Here is a 19,685-nt window from a genome sequence, read left to right as displayed (position 1 = left end):
TATAATCCAGTCAGGATGACAGAGTGATTTCACCTGACTCGTTCACACTTTCCCATGCACTGATGATATGATTAGTGAAATGATGTTAGCTGGTCATTTTGTGCCAGGGCCAAAAAAAGTAAAATTTGAGATAAAGTTCATTTTTTTGGCCACTGAAGTCTTTTGCAATTATTTAAAATGCATCTGATCAGTCTGCACAATAATCTAGAGTTAAACTTTGCAAAACACAACATTTATGTCACTGCCAATACTTTTGGCCATGGCTATAGAGGAGACTTGTGAGAGCTCTTTTGGGAGAAAACCTCTATGCTCGATCTTGTTGCATTTTCATTGCATTGCATTGCAAGAGATTTCACTTTTATTGCATGAGGTTTGTGTAGACTTGCAGTGTGTATTTACATACTTGAAATCTGCAATAATATAACATGTGTATTGTGCATAGACCTGTGCATTCCTAGAATCCATTATTCTTAACTTGAGGCTTGGCACACAGATAAAGCGAAACCTTAAACTAAATAAGTCTGAACTGTGCAATCAGTGCATGCTTATCCTTTATTTGTCCCAGCTGTTATCACAGAGGATAAGGAAAATATTGGGAACTGCACATACTCATCAGAAAAAAAGAAGAAAGGGTTACATAACTCATGCACAAACTCCAGACATGATTTAGCGGTTATTTATGTTGGCTTGACAAAATCAGCATACTTTTATTGTGCAAATTCTATCTATCTAAATCAACAGCCTAACTTTCGACCACATTTAGCAACACATTAGCAAATAAACAGTTGAACAGCTGAATATTTATATTCATACAGTTTATACAGAAATTAATAATTATTACAGCTGGAGCTCTAACTACAGGATCTATGACAAAGAAAAATTAAGTCTTTGGTAAATCTTATCCAATGATGTTTATTGTCAGCCTATTTACCTATTTAATGAAATGAAGCTAAATTTAACCTAAATAGCAATATTTAAAAATAAATAAATAAATAAATAAAAAAATAAAAAATAAAAAAACGTAGCAAAATGACTAAACATTAAACTGAAATGAAAATGAAAACTAAAAATATGAAAATAAAAACTAATATAAAATATTATTTAAAAATTAAAATAAAAACTAAAATAACAGAATTCTTTATGCCTCCCAGACATGCCTGCAAACAAGCCCGGGGGGACCATGCTGGGAGCTCACATTCAAGGGCAAAGGTCATATTGACTATGTCAAACAGACAGTGAGGCTTTGCGTTTTTCTTTTTTTTTTTTTTTTTTTACCGAATGGTATTAGGATCTTTGATGTTATTGACTACGGGAGTGTGTGTGAGTGGTAAAGGTGGAACGTCTGCAGGTTAAGCAGTTAAAGTCTCACACCGTCTCACAATTCTTTACAAAAATGGTTCCGATAGAATCTACCACAAAAAAAAAAAGGCCAAGAAAACCAATTACCTCGCTGTTCCCAATGCCTGGATGCACAAAAGAGGAATTCAGAGTAAAAAAGAAAAGGACAAAAGGATTTAGATTTTATCTATTTGTGAGTCAAGTGTTGCCTTCATTTTGATGACCAAATGTCCCCATAAAGGATAGTAAAACCTGGGAAACGGATTACTAAACACACTATATAATGTTCTAATGAAAGTCTAAAATGCACAAATGCATTTATTTGAACAAAAATACAATAACAAAAACAGTATTCTATTTGTTTGAATATTTTTAAAAATGTAATTTATTCCTGTGATCATTTTAATATGCTGATTTGCTACTCATGTTGCTAAACATTTCTGATTGTTATCAATGTTGAAATCAGTTGTGCTGCTTCATATTTTTGTGGAAACCGTGACAAACTTTTCTTTTCTTTTTTTTTTTTTTGATGATGATGAAAAGAGTTAAAAAGTACATAATTTATTTAAAATAAAATATTTTATAATAATCCACTACATTTATATAGCGCTTTTCTGGGTACTCAAAGCGCTTTACACTACCGTTCAAACATTTGGGATTGGTAAAAGTTTTAATGTTTTTAAAAGAAGTTTCGTCTGCATTTATTTAATTAAAAATACAGTAAAAATGGTAATATTGTGAAATATTATTACAATTTAAAATAACTGTTTACTATTTGAATATATTTTACAAAGTAATTTATTCCTGTGATCAAAGCTGAATTTTCAACATCATTACTCCAGTCTACAGTGTCACATGATCCTTCAGAAATCACTCTAATATGCCAATTTGCTGCTAGTGTACATATGGAAGGGGGAATCTCCTTAATTACCACCAATGTGCAGCTTCCACCTTGATAATGCGACGGGAGCCATACTGTGCAAGAACGCCCACCACACACCAGCTTATTGGTGGAGAGGAGACAGAGTGATGAAGCCAATCAGTATATGGAGATGATTAGGAGGACATGATGGACAGAGTCCAATGGGCAAATTTGGCCAGGATGCCGGGGTTACATCCCTACTCTTTTCAAAGGACATCCTGGGATTTTTATGACCACAGAGAGTCCGAAGGATGGATTTTGTAAGGTTATAAATGTCCTTACTGTGTTGGCTCAAATCTAAAATCCATGCATCTGTCACCATCTATCCACCCTCATGTTGCTCCAAACTCATGCAACCTTTCCTGTCAAACATGAAAGAATTTATCAAAATCTCAAAGCTGCTCTAATCCATACAAAAATGTATGCTGACAACTGGCTGTCAAGTTTCACTTTTGCCATTCTTTTTTCTTTTCTTTTTTTGTGTGTATTTGCCTTTGGAGATGTCCAGGACCACCAGTGGTTCCCCCTCAAAAAAGGTACATGACGCTCTGTATGAAAACAACAGAAGTCAATGGAATGTCCTCACTATGATAGAAAAAACAAATGTGTGTGTGATCCTGGTATTCTCTAAGTTATGGTGACCAAATGTCCCCAGAAGTATTGTTGGGGAAAGTAACTTTTCCAAGTAATGCATTATAATATTGCATTACTCCCTAAAAAAAAGTAACTCATTGCGTTAGTTACTTTTATGAAAAGTAATGCCTTACATTACTTTTGCGTTACTTATTCTCATCTGGCTGGGCTTGCTTGTTTGTTTTTAACAATAAAAAAGTTATTCTATTTTTGGCAAATAAGGCCCTGTCACACCAAAAGTGAAATGAATAAGCCTCAGGCTGACGGAAATGCAAATTCACACCTGAACAGTAGAAGGTGCAGCTCACTCAATTCAAGTTCGCACTCTTCAACAATAAAAACAAAAAATGAAACACAACTGTGATGTCTGTCTAAAGTCATTTTTGCTCATTAGTATGGTTGAATTAGGTCAATGAAGGTCAGCAGCAAAGACATTGGTTAATAAAGTAGATTAAATACATAAAGTATATTTGTGTTATTTAACATATTTAATTAGTGCAGGTTTGTGTAATTTTCTGAGTTTGCATTTCACTGTTTTTATTCATTTTGAGGAATACTGAATGTTTTTGTGCAAGTTAAATGAGTAAATGTATGTTCATATTTAGTGTAGAACTGCAATAACCATCATGTTCAGACAGCACACACAACACCTCTATGCTTTATTTCTCTCGACATGGGGACAGGTGCATTGCTTTACTACTTGGAAACTGTAATCTGATTACGTAACTTGCATTACTTGTAATGCGTTACCCCCCATAGTAATACCAATAAGCTGGTGGGGACATTTTTTGGTCCCCATGAGGAAACAAGCTTATAAATCATAGAGAATGATCTTTTTTTTTTTTTTTTTTTAATCTAAAATAGCATAAAGTTTTCTGTGATGGGTAATATTAGGGGTAGGGTTAGTTTAGGGGGACAGAAAATATGGAATATCCACATAAAACATGAAAACCCAGCGTGTGTGTGTGTGTGTGTGTGTGTGTGTGTGTGTGTGTGTGTGTGTGTGTGTGTGTGTGTGTGTGTGTGTGTGTGTGTGTGTGTGTGTGGTTTTAGAACAGAAACCATTTTAAACAGCATTGGCAGTCTGCGGATGTAATGCTCTGGCTGTGGCATCAAATAAATCCAATGAAGAAAGAAACAAAAGTTTTAAAATTGAAACAATAACGTTCATATATTTCCAGGTATTTGTTACAATACACACAGTCCTCGTCTCCCACCAGAGCTGTCATGTTTGGCCAAATGCAGTAAAGAAACACACAGATTCTCTGAAAGCGTTTTATTATCATGTGGTTTTATCAAGATAAGGAGGTTCAAAGGTCAAGTAAGATTATTTCAGTCAAAAAACAGTCAACAATTAAATACTTTAATCGAAAGTTAGTTCTATTTTAGGATTGCTTTTACTTGATTAATCATTTTATTTGTTCTATTTCTTTGATGGATATTTTTTTGTATTTAAAGTGTGTTGTTTTCTCTGTTATGTTTTCTTGTAAAGCGCTTTGAGAAAGCAAATTTTAAAGGCGCTATATAAAATAAAGGTATTATTATTATTAGTTAGCTAAAGAAAGTTATAGTTGCATACATTTTGCAGTTTCATTTAGTTTATCTTGATGTACTAAAATAACTAAAACGGAAATAAATAAATAAATACTAATTAAAAACTATATACAAAAACAGTAACTTACAATAATGACAAAACACACACACAAAAAAAACTAAAATGGAAAATATAAAAAATAAAAACGAATTAAAAATAATAATAATAAACTCTATTAGTGTCTCATTTGTATGAAATAAGTCTGGTACCTGTTTTCACTAACTGTAAGCACTGACTCATACAGCTGCATTTATCAGTTAAGCATGTTCTGCTGAGGTTTTATGATGGATGTCATAAAATGTGTCCAAACTCTTATCTGGCATCTTAGATAATGATTCTCAGACCCATAAACAAAATGATAATGCCTGAATCATGAATGTTATTTCATGGCAATCCCTTAAATGACATAACCAGAGGAAGAACAACTAGGAAGGTCTATTTTCTGTTACTAGGGAACAGTTTTTCCCCCATCATAAACATGAATGAACTCACCTAACATTCATTGAGCTGTAACGCTGCACTGCTGGTCTGTTGCTCAACAGCTTCATCTGCTGGCCTCATAGAAAATACTGAAAATAATGTATGGAAGAAAATGTAGAACAAAATCCTTATATCTTCTTTTTTATTTTGTAATATAAATGAATATCCTGATAAATAATGTCAAATTTATCTATATATCAGATTAAAACAAAACAAAAAATTGAGAGAACTCAAACTAGAGCTCCCATAATTCAAGAAGGCTTCAACTGCGCATGCGCGCGTGTCAGATGGGACGTAAACAAGCTAACGTTACAGGAAGTGCAGCTGTTACATTGATCATAGCAGGTTTGTACACGGATTATTTTTCGTAATATATTTATACTTGTTCTCTAATATTTTATTAGTATTATGGCTTATTTTCTCTATTATGCAGTGTATTTGTCTTTTGATAATTTTTAATGTTGAATTTGTACATTAAATTCGAGGTTCGTTAGCAAACATGCTAAGCTATGAATCTCCCTTTACGTACTATTGAATATTTAGTTATTATCATTGTTGTTATTATACGTTTTCTTGGTTGAAAAGCATATTTTAAGTGCGGTTCATTAATTGTTGTTAAGATGTCATATGGTCTGGCTTGTTTTCCATTCAACGAAACAGCTGCTGTCAGGAGAGATTTATTCTGCTCGTCAGTGGAGAAAATCTTTAATTCATAATCTGTCGGAATGCCTTTAAATCATTATGGTTGTGTGAGTTAAATCCGAGTAACGTTAGCTCTTTTGAATGTAATATGATTTCTTTCTTACGGTGCTTTTGGATGTGGCAGGGGCAGGGCCCGCAGATACAATACACTTATATATATATATATATATATATATATATAGTGTCCCACTTTATATTAAATGGCCTTAACTACTATGCACTTACATTTAAATTAATCTCTTGATACAATGCACTTATTGTGCCGAATATGTTTTTATGTTGTACTTATATTTGAAAAACATCTGCATGTAATTACATATGTAATTAATTTCTGTAATTACATTTGTAATTACACTGTTGACCCATCCCTTACACCTTACACCTTACCCCTACCCTTAAACCTACCCATACTACCAAAGCTTTCCCTATACACACACACACACACACACACACACACACACATATATATATATATATATATATATATATATATATATATATATATATATATATATATATATATATATATATATATATGACACTTCAAGAGTGTGGCATAATAAAACCAATCTAAAAGATTATTTATTGTATGATCATGTTACATGCACTTTTTAATTGTCTTAAAATCTTAATATTTTGTTTAAATGAACAACAACAACAAAAACATTCCCTTATGCAGATTTTATACAAAAAAAAAAAACATTTTGTCTGTTGTTCCAAATCTGTATACATTTCTTTGTTCTGTTGGACACAAAGGAAGATATTTTGAAGAATGTTTTTAACTAGGCCACTTTGGGGAAAAAAACTACTATAGAAGTCAAAACGGTTCAGTTTAACACATTCTTCAAAATATCATCCTTTGTGTTCAACAGAACAAAGAAAATTATACAGATTTTGAACAACTTGAGGGTGAGTAAATGATGATACAAATTTCATTTTTGGGTGAACTATACCTTTAATCAAATAAGGTAAGATGACTTTTCATGAAAGATTCTAGCTCAAAGTGCTACTAGTTGGTACTATATTTTAGTGTTTGCAATATGAGACTGAGAGAGTTTATTTAAAGCCTTGTCTAATTTCTGTTTTTGTGCTGTTGTTGGGTCTTTAATAATAATAATTGTTCAATCATTCAATAAATGATCAAACATATTGTTTGATATAAAGAAGAAGGTTTTTTTTTTGACCCCTAAACCCTTTTTATTTTAGTGACATAATTCATAAATCATTTTATAGCACTTTAGAGCATTGCAAAGAGCATTATGGCCGCTAGAGGGCAGTGGCATCTGTGTTAAAGACTTATGCTAGCAGATTTGAACATTTAGTCACACATATAGTCACACAGTTTACAGAATGGGTTTTTAGAGATGTCCTGATCATGTATTTGAAGGTTATCTGTTCATCTGATGTAAGAAAACTGCTGTTTACAAAACAGACTGAAGGGTTCATGTGCTCAAAATGTGTTTCAACAAACAGAGTGTAGATTTTTTTTGTGCAGTTCTTACATTTCATATTCATCAGAAAGTGTCATTTGAAAATGCCATCTTGAAATTGTACTTAAAGTAAGAGAATCTGAAATAACTTGTCTGTTTTTCCCCTTTACAGGTGACATGGAGAGGTAATGCGTCACCAGAGCGAACAGCCAATCCCAGGGCATCGTGCTGCAAGGAGCCAATAGCAGGGCAGCGCAGAGATGACGGAGTGCTTCCTGCCACCCAGTAGCAGCCCTGCGGAACAAAGGAGGGCGGAGCATCCTGGGGGCGTGGCTCGTACCCCGAGCTCCGAAGAGATCAGCCCTACTAAGTTCCCAGGTCTGTACCGTACGGGCGACCCTTCACCCCCTCACGACGGACACCACCATGAGCCGCCTGACGCGGTGTCTGATGACGAGAAGGAGCACAACAAGAAGAAGAACAAGTTTAAGAAGAAGGAGAAACGCAGTAAGATAAACATACACACACTGTATTTACACTCAACAATGACTTATACTGATGCCCACATCTAAATAAAGACTTGAATGTTATTGCATAAAAGAAAGGGAATAGAGAAAGCACAGGCACACTTTTTATACAAAACTTTTAACAAAAAGATCTTTATTTGGTTTGAATATTACAGCATTTGTGACCCTGGACCACAAAACCATTCATAAGTCGCACGGGTATATTTGTAGCAATAACCAACAATATACTGATGGGTCAAAATTATTGATTTTTCTTTTATACCAAAAATCATTAGGATATTAAGCAAAGATCATGTTCCATGAAAATATTTTGTAAGTTTCCTACCGTAAATATATCACAAATGTATTTTTGTGAGTGGATATGCATTGCTAAGGACTTCATTTGGACAACTTCAAATGCGATTTTCTCAATATTTTGATTTTTTTTTTTTTTGCACCCTCAGTTTCCAGATTTGCAAATAGTTGTATCTAGGCCAGATATTGTCATAACAAACCATACATCAATGGAAAGCTTATTTATTCAGCTTTCAGATAATGTATGAGTCTCAATTTAAAAAAATTGACCCTTATAACTGGCTTTGTGGGCCAGGGTCACATTTATTCTTGATTTATTCACATGATTTTAATATTTTATTATTTAATGCAATCATATTCAGACATTTTAAGTGTCTGAATGCCTTTTAGAGCCTCTGTAGATCTTTGCTTTTCAAGTCATTAGATTGTGTTTGAATTTTAGTAGCAAACATGCTGTTAGATACTTATGTTTTGTTTCTGTGAATCAGTTCAAACTGTTGTTTCAGTCAATCAAATCAATATTAGGATTGAGTTATTCATTTGCGTCATCACAATCACAAATGCTACTGTTAATGTTAATTAGCACAAATTTTAATAATTAGCATACTCCTTTTTTAAAACTATACGTGCATAAATATTAATATAAATGAAAATGCGGAAATATATTTCTTTCATGTGCTCATTTGTTCGTGGGAAAAATGCCTGGATAATTTTTAGCAATACATTTTTGGTTGAATTTATGGTTCCTACACTACCATTCAAAAGTTTTTTTTTTAATAATTAATACTTTTATTTAGCAAGGATGCATTAAATTGATCAAAAATTACAGAAAAGAGAATATTTAAATAATTTATTTATCAAAGAGAAAATCCTGATTAAAAAAGGAATTAAATCACAACTTCCACAAAATTATTAAGCAGCACAACTGTTTTCAACATTTAAAATGATAACCATAAATGTTTCTTGAGCAGCAAATCATCATATTAGAATAGTTTCTGAAGGATCATGTGACACTGAAGACTGGAGTAATGATGATTCAGCTTTGATCACAGGAATAAATTACATTTTAAAATATATTCAAATAGAAAACACTTATTTTAAATTGTAATAACATTTCATAATATTACTGTTTTTACTGTAATTTTGATCAAAAAATTGCAGCCTTGGTGAGTAACATAAGAAATCTTAGCAACCCCTTTTGAATGGTACTCTATCTAATATCATCAAAATGCTTTTATAGTTAAATAAACCAGCTGTAGTTTGTAGTATGGACTTCTGCCCTCAATGTGCAAATGTTCCAGTTTCTGTGCAGCTTCAGAGTGAATTCTTTATTTTCACTCTGACACTATATTTAGCCCCCCTACAGCAACCTATTGCACACAAGCAGGAAGTGATGGAGCTTTAAGGACACACCCTGTAGGTGTGTTATAGTGGCTGAGGAGGGGCGTCACAAATACTGTCTGATGGGGTCAGAACTGTGTTAGTTAGCTGCCGAATACTATTCTGCTCAGGGTGAAGTCGGTGTCAGGACAAGGAAATGGATCACTAAAAAAAGAACTGGCATAAGGGGATATTGCTAAATTGTAAGCTGACCTCTTTAGAGCAGTTTTCTGTGCCTTTCTCTCGGTCTTGTTTCGTTCTGCTCTTTTCAGTCTCACCTAACCTTGAGAGAGACAGATGGTGGGACAGTAAATTTTGCACAGCAGTTAATAGGACATATTCTGTTTAGCATCAGGTAGAAAGATGTCCTCTTCTCTTCTCTTCTCTTCTCTTCTCTTCTCTTCTCTTCTCTTCTCTTCTCTTCTCTTCTCTTCTCTTCATTAATTCTCTTTATCTCTTCTTTTTTTATCTCCTCTCCCTGTAGCCGAGGGATACGCTGCTTTCCAGGAGGACAGCTCTGCCGATGAGGCCGAGAGCCCATCTAAGATGAAGCGCTCTAAGGGCATCCACGTCTTCAAGAAGCCCAGTTTCTCCAAGAAGAAAGAAAAGGATTTCAAAGTGAAGGAGAAGGGACCTAAAGAGGAGAAGGCCAAGGACAAGAAGTCCAAAGACCTCACGGCAGCGGACGTCGTGAAACAGTGGAAAGAGAAGAAAAAGAAGAAAAAGCCAAGCACTGAGCCTGAACCTGTCATCACAGAGACAACAACGACATTCCGGCCGATCTTCGGAGCGCCTTTAGGGGAAGCGGTGAGGAGAACGGCGCTGTATGATGGGATACAGCTCCCGGCAATCTTCAGAGAGTGTGTGGACTACATCGAGAGCTACGGCATGAAATGTGAAGGCATCTATCGTGTCTCTGGTATGTCGTGTTGACATATATAACGGAGTATCATCGGCTTAACAGTAGAAACTAATTCCATGTTTTCTTATAATATTACCAAGTGGCAACATATATATTGAAAACAACAGGGGGCCTAACACAGATCCTTGCGGCACTCCTTAATTTACGGATGTTATCTTAGATTTTTCCCCGTTTAAATAGACAAAATGGTCACAGTCTGATAGGTACGATCTGAACCACTTTAATGCATTAATATTTATTATTTATATAATATTTATAATAATATTTATTTATAAGATTTATTATATATACATTTATAATATATACATTATATATACATTTATTTAAAGGAATATTCTGGGTTGTTTTCAAATTTCAAGTCAATTATTACAGATGATAATTTTAACTTCTATCATCACTAGCTCAAAAGTGGGCTTGAATCTCTTTTTGGTCCACTTGTGATAAAAGAGTATTAGTCCACTTTACATTTATGATGTTTAATGCAACACTAGACTCCTGAAATGAAGCGAATGTGATATAAGTCACATGCATAGGTGCACTGGCACTGTTAGGAATATCTGAGCGGACAGTGAACACGTGCCTCAGCAGCTTTTCTTTTGTCTGCTCTTTTCAAAGACATAAAAAGTCAAAATCAAATGTGCCTTGCCGCTTTTGACTGTTGTCTTCACTCTCGTGTTGTTTCTGTAGGTATGAAGTCTAAGGTTGACGAGTTAAAAGCAGCGTACGACCGCGAGGAGTGTCCATGTCTGGAGGAGTATGATCCACACACAGTGGCCAGCCTGTTGAAGCAGTACCTGCGAGAGCTGCCCGATAACCTGCTGGGTAAAGAACTGACCCCACGCTTCGAGGAGGCCTGCGGGCGGCCCAGCGAGGCAGAGAAGCTGCAGGAGTTTCAGAGGCTCCTGGGGGAGGTGCCCACGGGGAGCAGACTCCTCCTGGCCTGGCTCATCACTCACATGGACCATGTCATCGCCCGTGAAATCGACACCAAGATGAACATCCAGAACATCTCTATTGTACTTAATCCCACCGTACAGGTGAGCTTATAATCTTCAGGTGATGTTCTGAACTACAGTTTTAGATGTGATACAGATCATTCTATAGTTTTAGTGGCATGTTCATCTGATAATATATCGAAAATTAAACTAGATATATTGTTCTTTCATTTCATACAAGGTGATGCTAAATAATTGTAACTGATCAATTAGCATTGCTTGCCTGTAGGTCATGGATAGGTGCGTTCGAGACAAGACCAATAAAGTCAAAATTCAGAAAAAACAAAATTATAAAAAATTATAAAAGTTATTATAAAAAATTACTATTATTATTTTAATAAATTTGTTTGTATTATTATATATATATATATATATATATATATATATATATATATATATATATATATATATATATATATTATATAATTCTAATTTAATTACAATTATTTAGACTTGTATGAAATGAAAGAGATTTCATATATTTAGTATATTTTTATATTTATATAAATATATAGTACATACATAATATATTTAGTTTAATTTTTATAATTTTTTTATATAGCGTCATTTTGACCCGCGAAGGAAGTGTTTGTAACTCGGAAAGGTTAAGAGTTTAATATATTTTACTAAATTATATATAATGTGTTAAATCTCTACAAAATATTGCATATGCCTATGGAAGAGCGGTTATCCTAATTGGATTTGATTGAGGTTTTTATTTATTATTATTATTATTATTATTAAATATAATTTAAAACAACATTTCTAGTTTCTTATATTACTCAATAATCTTTCTTCTCAAATGGGTAACATTTTGTAAATTTTCAAGACATATCCAGGTGTGACAAAAAGTGGATATATGTACAGTAAAGATTCTCTGATGGGAAGTTTAGTATAGTAAAATCATAATATACACTCACTCTTACAGTAGAGAGTTCTGGATGTGTTTCTGCTCTCAGATTGAAGGTTGTCCTACTTTAGAGTCTCACAGGGCACATGCAGGATGGAGGTGCCCTCATACTGCTAATGAGGTCTTTGTTTGGGGTCAATTTATTTGAGAGACGACTGCAAATGATTTGGAGAATGGGGGGTGGAACGTTATTTGGCAATAACATCATAAATTCAACTCCCATAAACAGTGGTTCCATATTTTTTTAAGGTTCACGATGACTGCATATGCCTAAATGACACACAATCCATTTTTTGCTCTGGTTTCTAGATCAGTAACCGTGTGCTTTACGTGTTTTTCACACACGTCCGTGAGATGTTCGGTGATGTGGTTCTGAAGCCGGTCGTCCATCCACTGCGTTGGTCCAATATGGCCACCATGCCAACCCTACCTGAGACCCAGGAGAGCATTAAAGAGGAGATCCGCAGACAGGTGAGTCACAGGACTGAAACACACAGAATTTTGCTCTGTACAGTGTATTTTCAAAATCTCTTCAAGCGTGTAAAACCTGTCAACGGGTCACAGTTCACCCCAAAAATTAGGTGGTATTTGTTGTAGTGCTTTTAATTTATGCTTAAAGACATTTAGTACTGAAAGCAATGTACTTAATTTCATTAGATTATCTTCTATCTGGAAGAGGAACCTGTATGACGTTTTGTTTTATGCTTTACATATAATGAATAGTTTTAATGTGTCAAAGGCAAATGTGTCCTTAGAACAAGGAAATGCATGTGATATTCAAAACAGGAGATGAATCCAAACTGTGTGAGTGTGGAGAGACTGGAAACAAAAACAGTTGAAACGGCGTAAACAGCTCTGATGTGTGACTCTATAGCTGCTGTCACATGACTTCAAAAAGGAATGTTATTGCTCAGAGGTTGCTCTTGCATATCTCTGAAAACGTAATGTTTTTTTTTTTAAGTTATGTTTGTTAGAGTTATCAACTTTGTCTCAGATGTTTTTACTAAATTCTGTTGGAGAAATAAGCAGTGACGCAAATGAGTCGTTGGTTTTCATACAGTTAGAATTTAGAGCTATAAAATGTGCATATCACCATATTGGATCGTTAGAAAAAAAATGTATTAGTTCATACTGAAATCTCTAACTTTTGATTGAAACTTGATTACTAATGTGTTTTTCTCAGGAGGAAAGAGACACAGGAAACACAACATGAGAAATACAACATCCCTATTTGCTCCAGGACAACTGAGATTTTAAAGAGATCTTATTTGTAATTTGTAGTGATGCACCTAAATTTCAGAAACCAAAAGTATCCTGCCAAAAAAGCAAATTGTATATAGTTTTAGAAGGCAGAAACAGTGGCGTTTAACTGGCGCCTCTCCGATGGCATGTGTTACATTTGTACTAAATCTGTTAGTGATTTCTCATTTAAAGTGTGTTTGAATAAATCTGTTTTTATTATAGCCTCTGTTTAAATGTTTATATTTCAACTACAAATTGGAGTAGAAACAAAATGCTAGTCTTATGTGCAATTTAAATGTTTGTATACAACTTAGTTTTTATTTGAGCATTGATTATTAGATAAATTAGATTAATTGATTATTAAATAAACTATTTTTGGTTTTGGATTTCAGCTAAATGAAACCTTTAATTTCGGTTTCGGCGTTTCAGTAAAAAGTGATTTTATGTTTGTTCTTACGGGTCTTCACATCTGTCCACGTGTCTTTCTGCAGGAGTTCCTCTTGAACCGTCTGCACAGAGATCTACAGGCTGGTGTGAAGGATCTGTCCAAGGAGGAGAGACTCTGGGAGGTGCAGCGGATCGTCACCGCGCTGAAACGTAAACTCCGCGAGGCCAAGAGACAGGCAAGAGCTGTGGCACTCTGACCCTTGCTTTACTGTACATCAGAACACATAGAATCTCAGAATGAGTTTGACTTAGTAAGAGAAGCATCAAATACAACTGATGAAGGGTTTAAACATAGAACTAGATTTGCGTCACGATTTGCATTAAGAATATTGTTGATGTTTTAGATAAAACTTAGTTAGAACATAGTTAGAAAACTTATGAACCCAAATACAGATAGCAAGAGAGAGATTGGGTAGAAATTAAGGAAATGTACAATATGGAAGAACTGACTTTTATTTTGAGACGTAAAAAGGATCTATTTCAATCTTATTGGGAGAAATGGATGGAGTACTGTAATATAAACAATAATTAATGATTGTTTAAATGTAGACCTATACAAACTCCTGGGCCAAAAAAATGGGCCAAGCCAAAATTGGCAAAATATTTAGTGGTCTTTTAATGTTTTTAAAGGGTTAGTTCACATGAAAATGATGTTATTTATTACTCACCCTCATGTTGTTCTACATACGTAAGACCTTCGTTCATCTTCAGATCACAAATTAAGATATTTTTGATAAATTCTGATGGCTCAGTGAGGACTACATTGCCAGCAGGTTAATTTACACTTTCAAATGCCCAGAAAGCTGCTAAAAACATATTTAAAACACTTCATGTGACTACATTGGTTCAACCTTAATGTTATAAAGCGATGAGAATACTTTTTGTGCACCAAAAAAAAAAAAAGACTTTATTCCACAATATCTAGTGATGGGCAATTTCAAAACACTGCTTCATAAAGCTTTCGAAGCTTTACAAATATTTGTTTCGAAACAGTGATTCGGAGCATGTATCAAACTGCCAAAGTTACGTGAACTATTGAAATTTTGAAACACTCATGATGTAACAAAGCCTCGTTTATTGAAATCACATGACTTTGGCGCTCCGAACCACTGAGTGTTTTGAAATCGGCCATCACTAGATATTGCTGAATAAAGTGATTATTTTGTTTTTTTTGGCACACAAAAAGTATTCTCATCGCTTCATAACATTAAAGTTGAACCACTGTAGTCACAAATGTTTTAAATATGTCTTTAGTAGCTTTTGGGCATCTGAAATTGTTAATTATCTTGCTGGCAATGGAGGTCTCACTGAGCCATCGGATTTCATCAAAACTATCTTAATTTGTGTTCTGAAGATGAATGAAGGTCTTATGGGTGTAGAACGACATGAGGGTGAGTAATAAATGACATAATTTTAATTTTTTGGGTGAACTTACCCTTTAAACATTTCAATCACAAATCACAGCATTGAATGGCTTTTCACAGTGAAGTAGCTCACCTATACCAGCAGTGGTAGAGATGCATTTATTATTATATTTCTTACCCGATTTTCAAAGGCACCGCTCTGGAGCATCACTTCATTCTGTCTTTGATGTTTTTCTGAGACAGCAATGGTTTTTAATTAAGTAGTGCATTTGCTTAAATTCTGCTAATTTCCTGACCAAAAATTTCCGGTTAAGACAAATAAAACAATTTAAGCCATTTTGGGCTTGGCCCATTTTTTGCCCAGGAGTATACTTCAAAAACAGAATGTATACCCTGTGTTCTGTTGTTTTATTTATTTTATTTTGCCCCTATATTTCTTTAATATATTTTTTGTAATAAAAATAATGTTAAAAAAAGAAAGAACGACAGAGATTGAGACTAATGCACTATACTACACTACTATTCAAATGTTTGGGGTCAGTAGGGTTGTTTTTTTTTTTTAAAGAAATTAATACTTTTATTCAGCAAGGATGCATTAAATTGATCAAAAGTGACACTAAAATGTTTATAATATTACAAAAGATTTCTATTTCAAATAAATGCTTTTCTTTTGAAAAAACCTCATCGAAACCTCAGAAAACATTCATCAAAAACACACACACAAAAAAAATTTGACCAAATTTTTATGTTTCCACAAAAATATTAAGCAGCAACTGTTTTCAACATTGATAATAGTTATAAATGTTTCTTAAGCAGCAAATCAGCATATTATGATTCCTAAAGGATCATGTGACACTGAAGACTGGAGTAATGATGCTGAAAATTCAGCTTTGAATCACAGGAATAAATTACATTTTAAAATATATTCACATAGAAAACAGTTATTTTAATTTGTAATAATATATTTCATAATACTACTTTTTTCCTGTATTTTCGATCACATAAATTAAGTCTTGTTGAGCATGGAAGAATTTCAAAAACATAATTCTTAACGACCCAAACTTTGGCACAGTAGTGTATATGAATGAACAGATCACAACTCACAACAAACTTTATAATAGTCCACTTCTCTAAGAAACTGGCCAGTTGAAACATTACACATTATTTTATGCCACATTATTTATCATGCCACACTTCCAGAAACGTCCTGATATGTCATTTCTTCTCTGTCCTCCTGAATCTGTAGGAGTGCGAGACTAAAATTGCACAGGAAATCGCCAGCCTGTCTAAAGAGGACGTATCAAAGGAGGAGATGTCTGAGAACGAGGAGGAAGTCATTAATCTTCTCCTGGCTCAGGTAAGTCCACCTTCTCAGACGCTAATGCCACTTTCACTGCGTTTCTGATGCTGGTTCGACTCTTAGATGGCTCTGACAGATAAACAAATTAGCGGGTCAGTGATAAGCAAATGGTTGCATTGTACTTTGCGTATTACACAGCCATTTGTTACATATGAACCTACAATAAGTAACAGAAAATGTACAGATGACTGCGTGCAAGCAGCATGTGACAAGAGTCTTTTTTCTGTCATGCGGCATGTCCATATTCTACCCTACTGTTGTGCTGCATACTCAAAAGCATGCACCAGCAAAGTGTAGGATGTGAATCAGGATTCAGCTGAAGATTCTTTGTGATGTTTGATTTGTTTCTCTGCCGCCCCCTACAGGAGAACGAGATCCTAACAGAGCAGGAGGAACTGATATCACTGGAGCAGGTGCTGCGGCGGCAAATCGCCACAGAGAAAGAAGAAATTGAACGACTACGTGCGGAGATTGCAGATATACAAAGGTGAGAGTTCACTCACAGGGAAAATGATCAGATATGTTGCTAACTATGATTATTCATGATTGTATTCATGTGATTTCTATAGGAAGCAACATTTTTTTTAATAGTTATGGCTGCTGTACAGCAGATCTGGTCATCATTACTGTTTATCTTCCATTTTCTGCTTGAAATGACACACACACAGCCGTCAGCAGGGCCGCAGTGAAACAGAGGAGTATTCATCAGATAGCGAGAGCGAGAGTGAAGATGAAGAGGAACTGCAGATGATTCTAGAAGACCTGCAGAAACAGAACGAAGAACTAGAGGTGAGAAGATTCACATTTAATTGATCATTTGCTGAGCTCTGCCCGCTTTATTTACTGTTGCTAACTTTAAGCTTTCCTATAGAGTGGTGCAGGGAGGATGTATTTTTGTAGGCCAACTCGTAAGTTAGCATGACCCTGGTTCCCATAAAAAAAAAAACAATAGGATTCTTCCATTGGCTTTTGGATTATTGCAGAAAATAATGTCTTGTGTGTGAAAAGCTTGTAGTTAATGCACGTTTTGTTCATAATGATTATCACAAATGAACACAACATCTATGAATTTTTAATATTATATACCAGGGGTGGCGAACTCCAGTCCTGGAGAGCCTCAGTCCTGCGAAGTTTAGCTCCAACCCTGATTAAAATCTCACCTGCCTATAGCTTTCTAGCAACCCTTCAGACATTGGTTAGCTTGTTCAGGTGTGTTTGATTAGGATTGGAGCTGAACTCTGCAGGACTGTGGGTGAGTAAATTATGAGGAAATTTTAAAGGGATAGTTCACCAAAAAATGAAAATTTGATGTTTATCTGCTTACCCCCAGTGCATCCAAGATTTAGGTGAATTTTTTTCTTCAGTCGAACGCAAATTATGATTTTTAACTGCAACCGCTGCCGTCTGTCAGTCAAATAATAGCAGTAGATGGGAACTTCATCTATAAGAGTGAATAAACCTTGCTTAGACAAATCAAAATGAAACCCTGCGGCTCGTGACAACACATTAATGTCCTAAGACACGAAACGATCGGTTTGTGCGAGAACCCGAACATTATTTATATAATTTTTTACCTCTAATACACCACTATGTCCAACTCCGTTTAGCTTCCTGTTAGTGAGGTCAAAAAACGCGTTGTGATGACGGAAGTGATGTCTCGCCCATATACTTCAATGAGCGCGAGACATCACTTCCGTTGTCAGAGCGCGATCTGACCTCACTAGCCGGAAGCTGAACAAAGTTGGACATAGTGGTGTATTAGAGGTAAAAAATTATATAAATACTGTTCGGTTTCTCGCACAAACCGATCGTTTCGTGTCTTAGGACATTAATGTGCCGTCACGAGCCGCAGGGTTTAATCTGGATTTGTTTATGGAAGTTTTTTCGACTCTTATTGTTCAAGTTCACAATCACTGCTATTATTTGACTGACAGACGGCAGCGGTTGCAGTTAAAAATCATAATTTGTGTTCAACTGAAGAAAAAAAGTCCTCTACATCTTGGATGCACTGGGGGTAAGCAGATAAACATCAAATTTTCATTTTTGGGTGAACTATCCCTTTAATTCTGAAGTGAACTAATCCTATAAGTTACCAACAACCTTTTCATTCAGCCACTTGTTAGAAACCTCCTTCAAGAGAAGTAAAAGCTTTAACAAAACAATAGGATTTGTATGGCTCCAGGGGCCTAAACTACCCATCAAGTCTCATTATGAGAGCTGTATGTTTTTGATTTTTCTCTCCAGAATAAAAACACTCATCTGAATCAGGCCATTCATGAGGAACAGGAGGCCATATTGGAACTGCGTGTTCAACTCCGCCTCCTTCAGAGTCACAAGCTACAGCAGCAGGAGCTCACAGCCCCGCCTTCTGCCGAACAGGCCCCGCCCTGCCAGCCCAGCCCAGAGGAACGATCCAGAGGGGATGAGCCAATCAAACGTGCCGCAGCAGTCGCCATGGAATCCACTGCCTCTACGGTTGCCGCCTCAACCAATGGAAAGCCTGGAAAAGATGCTATGAAGCCATCGCCCAGCAAAGACAAGAGAGAGGCCAACCTGTAAATCATCTGACCCTCACTACATCCATTAAACACTTCACCTGTGCTTGTGTTTGCGTATCACATAACTGTGACATCTTGGGTCAAGGGTCAGCAAGGTGAAGTGAGATGTTCATTACACTGGGAGAAAACTGGACAGCAGAGAACAGAGGCTAGATGTGATCGGACTCAATGTGTGAAACGTAGGTCAGTAGGTCTAAAAAGAGGCGAGTGTAGGAAACATTTCTGATTGGTCATTATCACAATGGACTGAGATTGGTTTCTTTTGACACGTTTAAGTTTGTATGTGAAGTTGCAACAGCACAATCAGATCTTTGTGAGTGCTCGGATTTATCAGATCTGCCCTTTGACCCGTGCCTAAAAGGACAGGGTAATTCTCTTCAGTTTTTTCCCAAACAGTTAAGAGTATTAGGGGTTTTTGTTTAAAAATTCTACGTTTGAAAAAAAGTGAACATCATCTGTCCAGGTCACATTGCACCCCATGATCCAAAGAAAAAAATATTAAATTATTATTAAATTATTATCGGACTATATATATATATATATATATATATATATATATATATATATATATATATATATATATATAT

General features: G+C 35.2%; 1 protein-coding gene across 1 annotated transcript; it reads left to right on the top strand.

Annotated features, from left to right (window-relative positions):
- The first annotated feature begins 5,259 nt into the window (after positions 1-5,259).
- ralbp1 (ralA binding protein 1) lies at positions 5,260-19,631 on the top strand. The gene is made up of 10 exons (XM_067364260.1): positions 5,260-5,312; positions 7,272-7,606; positions 9,785-10,219; positions 10,910-11,259; positions 12,437-12,598; positions 13,861-13,992; positions 16,427-16,537; positions 16,906-17,027; positions 17,209-17,329; positions 18,785-19,631. Exons 2-10 carry the CDS (start codon positions 7,360-7,362, stop codon positions 19,097-19,099), a joined length of 1,995 nt encoding a protein of 664 aa, XP_067220361.1. The 5' UTR covers positions 5,260-5,312; positions 7,272-7,359; the 3' UTR covers positions 19,100-19,631.
- Positions 19,632-19,685: the final 54 nt, after the last annotated feature.

Source organism: Chanodichthys erythropterus, chromosome 16, assembly GCF_024489055.1.
Source record: "Chanodichthys erythropterus isolate Z2021 chromosome 16, ASM2448905v1, whole genome shotgun sequence".
In the NCBI taxonomy this organism is placed as follows: Eukaryota; Metazoa; Chordata; class Actinopteri; order Cypriniformes; family Xenocyprididae; genus Chanodichthys; species Chanodichthys erythropterus.
This window is presented reverse-complemented; position numbering and strand designations above follow the sequence as displayed.

Bases quoted from the DNA above. Each gene is read 5' to 3' on its own strand.
- ralbp1 (XM_067364260.1), top strand. From the start codon at position 7,360: ATGACGGAGTGCTTCCTGCCACCCAGTAGCAGCCCTGCGGAACAAAGG. The intron at 7,607-9,784 runs GTAAGATAAACA...CTCTCCCTGTAG, and splicing joins TAAGAAGAAGGAGAAACGCA to CCGAGGGATACGCTGCTTTC. The intron at 17,330-18,784 runs GTGAGAAGATTC...TTTTCTCTCCAG, and splicing joins AACAGAACGAAGAACTAGAG to AATAAAAACACTCATCTGAA.